The following is a 12,500-nucleotide window of genomic DNA, read 5'->3' on the forward strand; positions in this document are numbered from 1 at the left end:
AAGCAGGGAGTACAGGACAAACACTAAACGTACCTTACCAAACCAGCCAACTCCCATTTCCTGCAGGTAACTCAGGCGCTGCCGAATTAGATACTGCTCCTTCACCCCATCTGTGGACACAGCAACAACAGACAGCTCACCATTCCACAAATCCCTGTACCTCACTACCCTCACCCAGACAGAGTGAGACACTCCCGTCTCCCTCACTACCCTCACCCAGACAGAGTGAGAGACTCCCGTCTCCCTCACTACCCTCACCCGCAGAGAGTGAGAGACTCCCGTCTCCCTCACTACCCTCACCCAGACAGAGTGAGAGACTCCCGTCTCCCTCACTACCCTCACCCACAGCGAGTGAGAGACTCCCGTCTCCCTCACTACCCTCACCCACAGCGAGTGAGAGACTCCCGTCTCCCTCACTACCCTCACCCAGAGAGAGTAAGAGACTCCCGTCTCCCTCACTACCCTCACCCACAGCGAGTGAGAGGCTGCCGTCTCCCTCACTACCTTCACCCAGAGAGAGTAAGAGACTCCCGTCTCCCTCACTACCCTCACCTACAGTGAGAGACTCCCGTCTCCCTCACTACCCTCACCCACAGCGAGTGAGAGACTCCCGTCTCCCTCACTACCCTCACCCACAGCGAGTGAGAGACTCCCGTCTCCCTCACTACCCTCACCTACAGTGAGAGACTCCCGTCTCCCTCACTACCCTCACCCACAGCGAGTGAGAGACTCCCGTCTCCCTCACTACCTTCACCCAGACAGAGTGAGAGACTCCCGTCTCCCTCACTACCCTCACCCACAGCGAGTGAGAGACTCCCGTCTCCCTCACTACCCTCACCTACAGTGAGAGACTCCCGTCTCCCTCACTAACCTCACCCACAGCGAGTGAGAGACTCCCGTCTCCCTCACTACCCTCACCCACAGAGAGTGAGAGACTCCCGTCTCCCTCACTACCCTCACCCACAGCGAGTGAGAGACTCCCGTCTCCCTCACTAACCTCACCCACAGCGAGTGAGAGACTCCCGTCTCCCTCACTACCCTCACCCACAGCGAGTGAGAGACTCCCGTCTCCCTCACTACCCTCACCCACAGCGAGTGAGAGACTCCCGTCTCCCTCACTACCCTCACCCACAGCGAGTGAGAGACTCCCGTCTCCCTCACTACCCTCACCCACAGCGAGTGAGAGACTCCCGTCTCCCTCACTACCCTCGCCCACAGCGAGTGAGAGACTCCCGTCTCCCTCACTACCCTCACTCACAGCGAGTGAGAGACTCCCGTCTCCCTCAGCAAAGCCCTGGGTAAATTTTGTGGCCTACCTGTTTTCAATAGCGGCTGGGTTGGGATGAGAAGGGAGGCATCAGGAAAGGGGAGGATGTAAACATCAGGGGCAGAATGAGATGATGACGTGTCCTCGAGGGGAGCATTATAATCCACTGAGTAATCCTCTGGGTCTGTGTTTTCAAACTCCTGAAATACAAAGGGAGCTATTAGGGAGCTATTCAACTTCAAGGGCAGGCACCCAAAACATTCTCCCCAGTGCACAATGTCACAACCTGTTCACAACTAAACACAGCAAGACACTCCTCCAGTTCCTGTGTAACAGGCTGGAGGGCCCGAATGGCCTCCTCCTGTTCCTGTGTAACAGGCTCGAGGGGCTGAATGGCCTCCTCCTGTTCCTGTGTAACAGGCTCAAGGGGCTGAATGGCCTCCTCCTGTTCCTGTGTAACAGGCTCAAGGGGCTGAATGGCCTCCTCCTGTTCCTGTGTAACAGGCTCGAGGGGCTGAATGGCCTCCTCCTGTTCCTGTGTAACAGGCTCGAGGGGCTGAATGGCCTCCTCCTGTTCCTGTGAAACAGGCTCGAGGGGCTGAATGGCCTCCTCCTGTTCCTGTGAAACAGGCTCGAGGGGCTGAATGGCCTCCTCCTGTTCCTGTGTAACAGGCTCGAGGGGCTGAATGGCCTCCTCCTGTCCCTGTGTAACAGGCTCGAGGGGCTGAATGGCCTCCTCCTGTTCCTGTGTAACAGGCTCGAGGGGCTGAATGGCCTCCTCCTGTTTCTGTGTAACAGACTTGAGGGGCTGAATGGCCTCATCCTGTCCCTATGTAACAGGCTCAAGGGGCTGAATGGCCTCATCCTGTCCCTATGTAACAGGCTGGAGGGTAACGCACTCACCTTGAAGTTGACATCGCCTCTCCTGCAGCAGAGACAGGTCAGGAGGACCATGATGAGTGTGAATATTCCAGAGCAGGACACCACCACCAGCAGGTACGGCGGGACCATGATCAAAGGGCTGGAGACACCTGGAAATAAATCATCAAGATCAGTCAGCAAAACGGTGAAACCACACAGCTTGCAGCCATTCAGCCTCTCTTTTCTGTGCAAGCTCTGTGAACAAGCGATCCATTCTATCCCCCCTTCCCCTCCATCTCACGACAAACTGTTACCCCAATCGGGGCTTCTCAGAGAAGCACAGCCTACTCTCCGATCCACACGTTCCAGGAACGGGGATTCCAAGTAGTCCTAACCTACCCAGACAAAACCAGCACTACGACACCGTTTGTAGAAGGGCCGAAAGTCCAGGAGTACTCATGCCACCCCTGGGCCTCAAACAAAGCAGACTTCTCCTGTCTCCAGTCACACTGGAGGCACCACCAAGGCCCCAACAGGATTCCACCCTTTCTCCCCGTCACGGAAACCCTAGCAACAGGGGGAAGGTTGCTGGGCTTTCTTCTCCGTTCCGCCTGTTTGTGTATTTACCATTTTGTTCTCTTCAAGTAACCAGATAAAGTCACAGGATGTTTCACATTGGTGATCTACTCTCCAGCCATCAGACTCTGGAAGGTCATCTGTCAGCAGCCAGAGAACAGAATTCAGGAATACACACACCGGTATAGTTTCAGATTCGATTTCAAGTAATTGACATATACTAATTTGTGGAGGCGATGGCCTTGTGGTATTATCGCTAGACTTTTAATCCAGAAACTCAGCTAATGTCCTGGGGGACCCCAGTTCGAATATTGCCACAGCAGACGGTGGAACTTAAATTCAATCAAAAATATTTGGAATTAAGAACCTACTGATGTCGATTGTTGGAAAAACCCATCTGGTTCACTCACGTCCACCAGGGAAGGAAATCTGCCACCCTTACCTGGTCTGGCTTACATGCTATTCCAGAGCCACAGCAATATGGTTGACCTTTAAATACCCTCTGAATAAGGGCAACTAGGAGTGAGCAATAAGTGCTGGCCAGCCAGCAACTCTCACATCCCACAAACAAATAAAAAAAATCCAGAAATGGGCGTTATCTCTATCCACACACAACTATTGATTAAGGCTATATTATGCATGAGATATAAACTTGAAACACTAAACTTGTGTCATTATGAACTGTTTCAGGGAGGAATTGTCTGGACATCCAATGTCAGGATATCTCAAGGGTGGTGGGCATGAACCTTTTCCTCCCAGCAGGATGATGTGCTGTACGTACACTCCAAGACCCAAACTACCAAGTAGCAACTGTCACAACTCACACAGCCAAGGGAAATGCTAGAAAACAACTCAAAAAAGGCTAGAAAACTGAGGGTTCCCCAGGCACCTCCACACCAAACCGCGAGCCTATCACCCTGCTGTGGTGTTACTCATACGATCAATCATTCAAGAAAAGGGCCAATAATATAAACCTGCATTCTAATTACAATATTAAAAATGATGGGGCAATTTTACACAACCCTGATGGTGTGAAACCAACCTATCACCATTCCCAATGGAAAGAAGGACACTCATCGTCAGCTCACAAGGAATATCTCTGTATTACAAACACCAGACCCCTAGAGTTTGGATGTGACACAGAGCCAGAAGCAGGCTGGGCAGAGCCCCCCCCTCGCCCACCTTTACCCCCTCACCCACCTCTAACCCCCTAACTCACCTCTAACCTCCTTGCCCCCCCTCGCCCAACTCTAACCCCCTTAAACCTCTACCCCCTTGCCCATCTCTACCCCCTTACCCATCTCTACCCTTCCTTACTCACCTCTAACCCCCAATTCATCTCTAACCCCCTTGCCCCCCTTACCTACCTCTATCCCCCTTACCCACCTCTACCCCCCATCCCCCTTACCCACCTGTACCCCTCTTACCCATCTCTACCCCCCATCCCCCTTACCCATCTCTACCCCATCCCCCTTACCCATCTCTACCCCCCATCCCCCTTACCCACCTCTATCCCCCTTACCCACCTCTACCCCCCATCCCCCTTACCCATCTCTACCCCCATCCCCCTTACCCATCTCTACCCCCATCCCCCTTACCCATCTCTACCCCCATCCCCCTTACCCATCTCTACCCCCATCCCCTTACCCATCTCTACCCCCATCCCCTTACCCACCTCTATCCCCCTTACCCACCTCTACCCCCCATCCCCCTTACCCATCTCTACCCCCCATCCCCCTTACCCACCTCTATCCCCCTTACCCATCTCTACCCCCCATCCCCCTTACCCACCTCTACCCCCTTACCCATCTCTACCCCCCATCCCCCTTACCCACCTGTACCCCCTTACCCACCTCTACCCCCCATCCCCCTTACCTATCTCTACCCCCCATCCCCCTTACCCACCTGTACCCCCCTTACCCATCTCTACCCCCCATCCCCCTTACCCACCTCTATCCCCCTTACCCATCTCTACCCCCCATCCCCCTTACCCACCTCTACCCCCTTACCCATCTCTACCCCCCATCCCCCTTACCCACCTCTATCCCCCTTACCCATCTCTACCCCCCATCCCCCTTACCCACCTCTATCCCCCTTACCCATCTCTACCCCCCATCCCCCTTACCCACCTCTACCCCCTTACCCATCTCTACCCCCCCATCCCCCTTACCCACCTCTACCCCCTTACCCATCTCTACCCCCCATCCCCCTTACCCACCTCTACCCCCCTTACCCATCTCTACCCCCCATCCCCCTTACCCACCTCTACCCCCCTTACCCATCTCTACCCCCCATCCCCCTTACTCACCTGTACCCCCCTTACCCATCTCTACCCCCATCCCCCTTACCCATCTCTACCCCCCATCCCCCTTAGCCACCTGTACCCTCACCTTACCCATCTCTACCCTTTTACCCACCTCTACACCCCTTATCCACCTCTATCCCTCTTACTCACCCCCCCACAGTGTAACATGGAAAGACCAGAATGTAAACGGTAACACACATTAACCTATGGTCTCCCTCATCTCACCAACAATCACGGTAAGCCGTGCCCAGCCCTTCTCGACCAACACTGAGGTCAAGACAACACCAGACCAGTGACCAGGGCTGATGTTTGAGATCTCCACGGCCTGATATAGTCTGTCTGTGCAAACTCGAGACTCCAATTTGAGATTACCAAAGCGTGGTAGCCAGTTCTCCAATTCAGCCAGGAACTTATCCTCTCCGCACGGACACTCCTTCTCCCTGAATTATCCAGGATGTCTGACATACCGTGCCACAGGGTTTCCAAGACTGAACCTGCACTGAGGGAACCGCCCTCTTCACTGTCAGGAATCTCTTCTCTGTGTCGTTTAATCTCTTTCGGATGTCTCAGTTCAGAGGCCAGGGAGCCGAGACATCATCCACATCTTTACTTCCAATAGCAGCCATCACCACGATGTGTACAACATTGCCAGAGCGTGAATCTGTTCATGCCAAACCACCACAGCAGGAAGGGCCCCACCATCCCCGGGAATGGCCCACAATCCCCGGGAAGGGTCCCACCATCCCCGGGAAAGGTCCCACCATCCCCGGGAAGGGCCCCACCATCCCCGGGAAGGGCACCACCATCCCCGGGAAGGGCACCACCATCCCCAGGAAAGAGTCATAGAGGTTTACAGCATGGAAACAGGCCCTTTGGCCCAACTTGTCCATGCTGCTCCTTTTTTTAAACCCCTAAGCTAGTCCCAATTGCCCACATTTGGCCCATATCCCTCTATACCCATCGTACCCATGTAACTGTCAACGCTTTTTAAAAGACAAAATTGTACCCGCCTCTACTACTGCCTCTGGCAGCTCGTTCCAGACACTCACCACCCTCTGTGTGAAAAATTGCCCCTCTAGCAATTGTATCTCTCCCCTCTCACCTCAAACCTATGCCCTCTAGTTTTGGGCTGCCTGATCTTTTTGGGAAAAGATATTGACTATCTAACTGATCTATGCCTCTCATTACTTTTTCCCATGGTTCCCATAGGAGTCAACGTATAAACCAGAGTTAGGTTCTTTTGGATATCTTTCGCCTGGAAAAACTAATTACAAGTTGAAATACTGCGAGTACATATACAGTACTGTACATCTTAAATGTTTATATTAATGTAACAGAATCACAGAAAAACTACAGCACAAACAGGCCCTTCAGCCCACAAGTTGCGCTGATCATATCCCTACCTACTAGGCTTACCTATAACCCTCAATCCTATTAAATCCCATGTACTCAACCAGAAGTCTCTTAAATGACCCTATTGAATTTGCCTCCACCACCACCGACGGCAGCCAATTCATCTCACCCACCACCCTCTGAATGAAAAACTTACCCCTGACATCTCCTCTGTACCTACTCCCCATCACCCTAACCCTCTGTCCTCTTGTGGCAGCCATTTCAGCCCTGGGAAAACGCCTCTGAGAATCCACCCGATCAATACCTCTCAACATCTTATACACCTCTATCAGGTCACCCCTCATCCTTTGTCTAAGGAGCAAAGACCGAGCTCTCTCAACCCATCTTCATAAGGCATGCCACCCAATCCAGGCAACATCCTTGTAAATCTCCTCTGCACCCTTTCAATAGCTTCCACGTCCTTCCTGTAATAAGGTGACCAGAACTGAGCACAGTACTCCAAGTGGGGTCTGACCAGGGTCTTATACACGTCCCACCATCCACGGGAAAGATCGCACCATCCCCGGGAAAGGTCCCACCAGGCCGATATTCTGTTCCACAAGGGGGTTGAGGGTCACGGGGGAACGTGATAACACATTTGTATCAGCCATGATCATATGGAATGAGGGATAGCAGGCTCAAAGGACCGAGTGGCCTAGTCCAGCTCCTCAGTCCAATGCTCTTCTCTCACCTCAAGACAGCAGATCACAAACACCAAAAGGTCCAATAGGATGCAATTTTGAAATGGCTGCAAGGCAAATCTCCCAAGGTGTCCGGAGCCAGACTCACTCCTTGAAGCAGGTGCCACATCTCAAAAGAATTCTTTCACAAGATGTGGGTGACGCTGGCTGGGCCAGCAACTGTTGCCCTTTGAACTGATCAGCTCGCTCAGCCATTGCAGAGGGCAGTTGAGAATGACCCACATTGCTGTGGCTCTGGAGTCACATGTAGGCCAGGCCGGGTAAGGATGGCAGATTTCCTTCCCTAAAGGACATGAGTGACCCAGATGGGTTTTTCCGACAATTGATGATATTCTCATAGTCACCATTACTGACACTACCTTCCCAGGCAGCACATTCCAGATTCCCATCACCCTCTCAGTGAAAAGGTTTTTCTCAAATCCCCTCGGAATCTCCTGTCCCTCACCCCAAAACTCTGCTCCCTCGTGACCGACCCCTCAACCCAGGGGAACAGCTGCTCCCTGCTCACCCAGTCCATACCCCTCATAATCTTACACACCTCAATCATGTCCCCCCTCAGCCCTCTCTGTCCCAGAGAAAACAATCCCAGCCTCTCTCTCCACTCTCTGTCCCAGAGAAAACAATCCCAGCCTCTCTCCCCTCTCTCTGTCCCAGAGAAAACAATCCCAGCCTCTCTCCCCTCTCTCTGTCCCAGAGAAAACAATCCCAGCCTCTCTCCCCACTCTCTGTCCCAGAGAAAACAATCCCAGCCTCTCTCCCCTCTCTCTGTCCCAGAGAAAACAATCCCAGCCTCTCTCCCCACTCTCTGCCCCAGAGAAAACAATCCCAGCCTCTCTCCCCTCTCTCTGTCCCAGAGAAAACAATCCCAGCCTCTCTCCCCACTCTCTGCCCCAGAGAAAACAATCCCAGCCTCTCTCCCCTCTCTCTGCCCCGGAGAAAACAATCCCAGCCTCTCTCCCCTCTCTCTGTCCCAGAGAAAACAATCCCAGCCTCTCTCTCCCCTCTCTGTCCCAGAGAAAACAATCCCAGCCTCTCTCCCCCCTCTCTGTCCCAGAGAAAACAATCCCAGCCTCTCTCCCCACTCTCTGTCCCAGAGAAAACAATCCCAGCCTCTCTCCCCACTCTCTGTCCCAGAGAAAACAATCCCAGCCTCTCTCCCCCCTCTCTGTCCCAGAGAAAACAATCCCAGCCTCTCTCCCCACTCTCTGTCCCAGAGAAAACAATCCCAGCCTCTCTCCTTACAGCTCAGATCCTCCATCCCAGGCTCCATCCTGGTGAATCTCCTCTGTACCCCCTCTAGTACAATCACCTCCTTCCTATAGTGAGGTGAGTGGAACTGCACACAGTATTCCAGCTGTGGCCTAACCAACGCTCTGTACAGCTCCAACATTACCTCCTTGCTCTTATACTCTATACCATGACTGGTAAAAGGAAGTGTCCCATTTGCCTTCTTAACTATCCTATTCACCTGCTCTGTCACCTTCAGGGATCTGTCAATAATTACCCCAAGATCCCTCTGAGCTTCCCAGTGTCCTGCCGTCCATTAAATACTCCCTCATCCCAAAGCTATGTCACTGCCTCACCTCAAAGATCACTTGATGGATCGACTGAGGAGTGTACGGGAGGGGGGGTATTGAAACAGAGCAGTGTGCAATTCCTGCAGAGTTCCCTGCCCCCCTTCACCCAAGGCCCCAGGGACAGTGTGGGGATGATTTACCAGAGGGAATCCCAGAGGCACGAGGATTTTCAATTGACAGGGAGAGACTTCGAGCTGCTGAACAGCGTGACTGAGAAGAGGGGAATGTACAACAAAACCTTGGAGTCCTCGAGCAGTTGCTGACAGTAAGCGCGCAGGAACAGCAGGCAGTAAAGAAGGCAAATGGTATGTTAGTCTTCATAGCGAAAGGATTTGAGTATAGGGATAGGGATGTTTTACTGCAATTGTACAGGGTGTAGGTGAGGCCACACCTGGAGTATTGTGTACAGTTTTGGTCTCCTTATCTGAGGAAGGATGTCCTTGCTATAGAGGGAGCACAGCGAAGGTTTACCAGGCTGATTCCTGGGATGGCAGGTCTGTCATATGAGGAGAGACTGAGTGGGTTAGGATTATATTCACTGGAGTTTAGAGTCAGAGGGGATCTGATAGAAACTTATAAAATTCTAACAGGGTTAGACAGGGTAGATTCAGAAAGAATGTTCCCGATGGTGGGGGGAGTCCAGAACTAGGGGTCAGAGTTTGAGGATAAGGGGTAAACCTTTTAGAACTGAGGTGAGGAGAAATTTCTTCACCCAGAGGGTGGGGAATGTGTGGAATTCACTCACACAGAAAGTAGTTGAGGCCAAAATGCTGTGAGATTTCAGGAAGGAATTAGATTTCGCTCTTGGGGCTAAAGGGACCAAGGGATATGGGGGGGAGGGGGGATAGCCGTGATCAGAATGAATGGCGGAACAGGCTGGAAGGGCCGAATGGCCTCCTCCTGCTATTAGTTTCCATGTTTTTCTGTTTCTAGGGGGCAACTTCCTCAGAGCAGAGAAGGTTAACAAGGACATAAGAACATAAGAAATAGGAGCAGGAGTAGGCCATCTAGCCCTTCGAGCCTGCCCCGCCATTCAATAAGATCATGGCTGATCTGAAGTGGATCAGTTCCACTTTCCCGCTTTCTCCCCATAACCCTTAATTCCCCTGTCTGTCAAAAACCTATCTACCCGTGACTTAAATATATTTAGCGAGGCAGCCTCCACCACTTCAATGGGCAGAGAATTCCAGAGATTCACCACCCTTTGAGTGAAGAAGTTCCTCCTCAACTCCGTTCTAAACCGCCCCCCCTTTATCTTGAGGCTGTGCCCTCTAGTCCTGCTGTCCTTTCTGAGCGGGAAGAATCTCTCTACCTCTACCCTATCCATCCCCTTCATTATCTTATATGTCTCCATAAGATCCCCCCTCATCCTTCTAAACTCCAACGAGTACAGACCCAGTCTATTTAGTCTCTCTTCATAGTCCAACCCCCTCATCTCCGATATCAGCCTAGTGAATCTCCTCTGCACTTCCTCCAAGGCCAAAATATCCTTGCGTTAAGTACAGCGACCAAAACTGCACACAGTACTCCAGCTGCGGCCTCACCAGTACCCTGTACAGTTGCAGCAAGACCTCCCTGCTTTTATATTCTATCCCCCTCGCTATAAAGGCCAACAAAGGAGACAGACAAAGCTCTGAGTAGACACCAACACAAGAGTTGTGACCAGCAGATTAAACGTAACATTCTCGTCTCAACTCCGAACTATTGTGTTCCATTAACAAAGCATAGGATTCCCCAAAGATTATTCGACAGATCACCCAACCTCTCCGCTCTCCTATAAAGATGTGTATAGCTAAATATACGGAGACAACACGGGGTTAGATACAGAGTAAAGCTCCCTCTACCCTGTCCCATCAACACTCCCAGGACAGGTACAGCACGGGGTTAGATACAGAGTAAAGCTCCCTCTACACTGTCCCCATCAAACACTCCCAGGACAGGTACAACATGGGGTTAGATACAGAGTAAAGCTCCCTCTACACTGTCCCCCATCAAACACTCCCAGGACAGGTACAGCACGGGATTAGATACAGAGTAAAGGTCCCTCTACACTGTCCCCCATCAAACACTCCCAGGACAGGTACAGCATGGGGTTAGATACAGAGTAAAGCTCCCTCTACACTGTCCCCCATCAAACACTCCCACGACAGGTACAGCACAGGATTAGATACAGAGTAAAGCTCCCTCTATACTGTCCCCATCAAACACTCCCAGGACAGATACAGCACGGGGTTAGATACAGAGTAAAGCTCCCTCTATATTTCTTGTGCAATACATTCAGTCAGTTAGATTGTCACAGGCCCCTGAGAAAACCTGGGCCTTATCTGCATTTTTCTGCCAGACAGAGAGGGAATGAAAGGAGACAGAGAGAGAGAGAGAGAGATTAGTGATGGAATGGGATAGAGGGGATGGATAGAGTGATGGACAATTGAGAGGAAGGGAATGGACAGAAGGGGATCAAATGTTTTTCAGAAACTCCAGGTGATGAATTAGAGGAGAGTGGTGAAACAGAGATCAAGTAGATCAGGGGTCAAGGAGATTAGCAGTTGACAAGGTTAGGGGTCGAAGAGGTTAGGGGTCGAAGAGGGTGGAGGTTTGCAGGAAGAAGGAGAGAAAGGTAGAGAGAGAGTGTGACTGTGATAGAAAAGACAGGCAAAGTGTGGATGAGGGAGAAGCGGTAAGTGGAGGCGATCTGAGTGGAGGAAGGGTCGGGGACAGGGAGGTGAGAAGGTCGGAGGGGGATGGTGGGGAAGGGAGCAAATGAGAGCAATGAGTGTAGTTGGAGGAGGAAAGGAGAGTGAGAGTGAAGGAGGATGAAGAGGATTGGGAAGGGAAAGGGATGGAGAAAAGAGTGTGGGGGACACAGACACAGATTTGACATACTGTGAGCTGCTGAGAACTCCGAGTGTGTCTCACTCTCAGGGTTTTAAAATTAAACAGATCATCATGAAACAATGTCACAGGTGATGAGAGAGAGACAGACAGAAACAAAGCAACAGATCATGAGAGAGAGAGAGCGACAGAGAAGAAGGCAGAAAAAGACAAAGCGAGTGAGAGAGGGGGACGGACAGGAAGAGCGAGAGAGACAGAGAGAGACAGAAACAGAGAGAGAAACAAAGCAACTGAGAGATAGACACACACAAGGAGTCAGAGAGGGTAGAGAACGTCAGAGTGACAGTGGAGGCGAGAGAGACAGAGGGAGAGACAGAGAGAGGTAGACAGCGAAAAACAAATGCGAGAAATAGAACGAGACTGAGAGGGAGAGGGAGAGAGAGTCGGTGAGGAGACCTGATTCCTAAATATATCATCTTCCTCTCTCTTTCGGCACGCACACTGTGGACATGACACATACACCGGCACGCATTGCTTCAAGAAGCATGCAGCACTCCCCCGCCGCCTGCACACACTCACCATCTGCTGAAAGTTCTGCTGTCTCTCCGGGATAACAGCTCAGGAACAGGATCACCATCCCAACGCACGCTTTCAACCCCATCTTCTCCTGAACACTTGCTCAGCTCCCTTCGTCACCCACACCTCCCCCCCACCCTCACCAGAGAACGTCAGCGTGGGGGGAGGCAAGGGGGGAATTGCTGGGGTGCTCCAAAACCGAGAGCTGCTGGTGGCCAGGGGGACGGGCGGGGGGTTTAAATTCAAACACGGGATGCTCCAATCCGTCTCTGACCCCTTTACCTCTCTCTGCCCCCCCCACTCCTCCCCGCAACCCCCCAGCCCTCCCCACACCACACACAAACTCCAAGAGGGAGAGGGTGAAGGAGAGGGAGAGACAAAGAGAGATAGAAAGCAAGAGAGAGAAAGAGAAG

General features: G+C 52.0%; 1 protein-coding gene across 1 annotated transcript; it reads right to left on the reverse strand.

The window, feature by feature from the left end:
- Nucleotides 1-33: 33 nt before the first annotated feature.
- On the reverse strand, nt 34-12,172 carry LOC145340151 (serine/threonine-protein kinase LMTK3-like; the record flags this gene model as incomplete). The annotated part of the gene is made up of 4 exons (XM_080184583.1): nt 12,091-12,172; nt 2,171-2,298; nt 1,317-1,467; nt 34-110 (listed from the first exon to the last, which is right to left on the reverse strand). Coding segments are annotated over exons 1-4 (438 nt in total), but the record flags the coding sequence as incomplete, so codon positions are not given.
- Between the last annotated feature and the right edge of the window lie 328 nt (nt 12,173-12,500).

The sequence above is a fragment of the Carcharhinus amblyrhynchos genome, unplaced genomic scaffold, assembly GCF_965287045.1.
Source record: "Carcharhinus amblyrhynchos unplaced genomic scaffold, sCarAmb.v2.hapA scaffold_804, whole genome shotgun sequence".
Classification (NCBI taxonomy): Eukaryota; Metazoa; Chordata; class Chondrichthyes; order Carcharhiniformes; family Carcharhinidae; genus Carcharhinus; species Carcharhinus amblyrhynchos.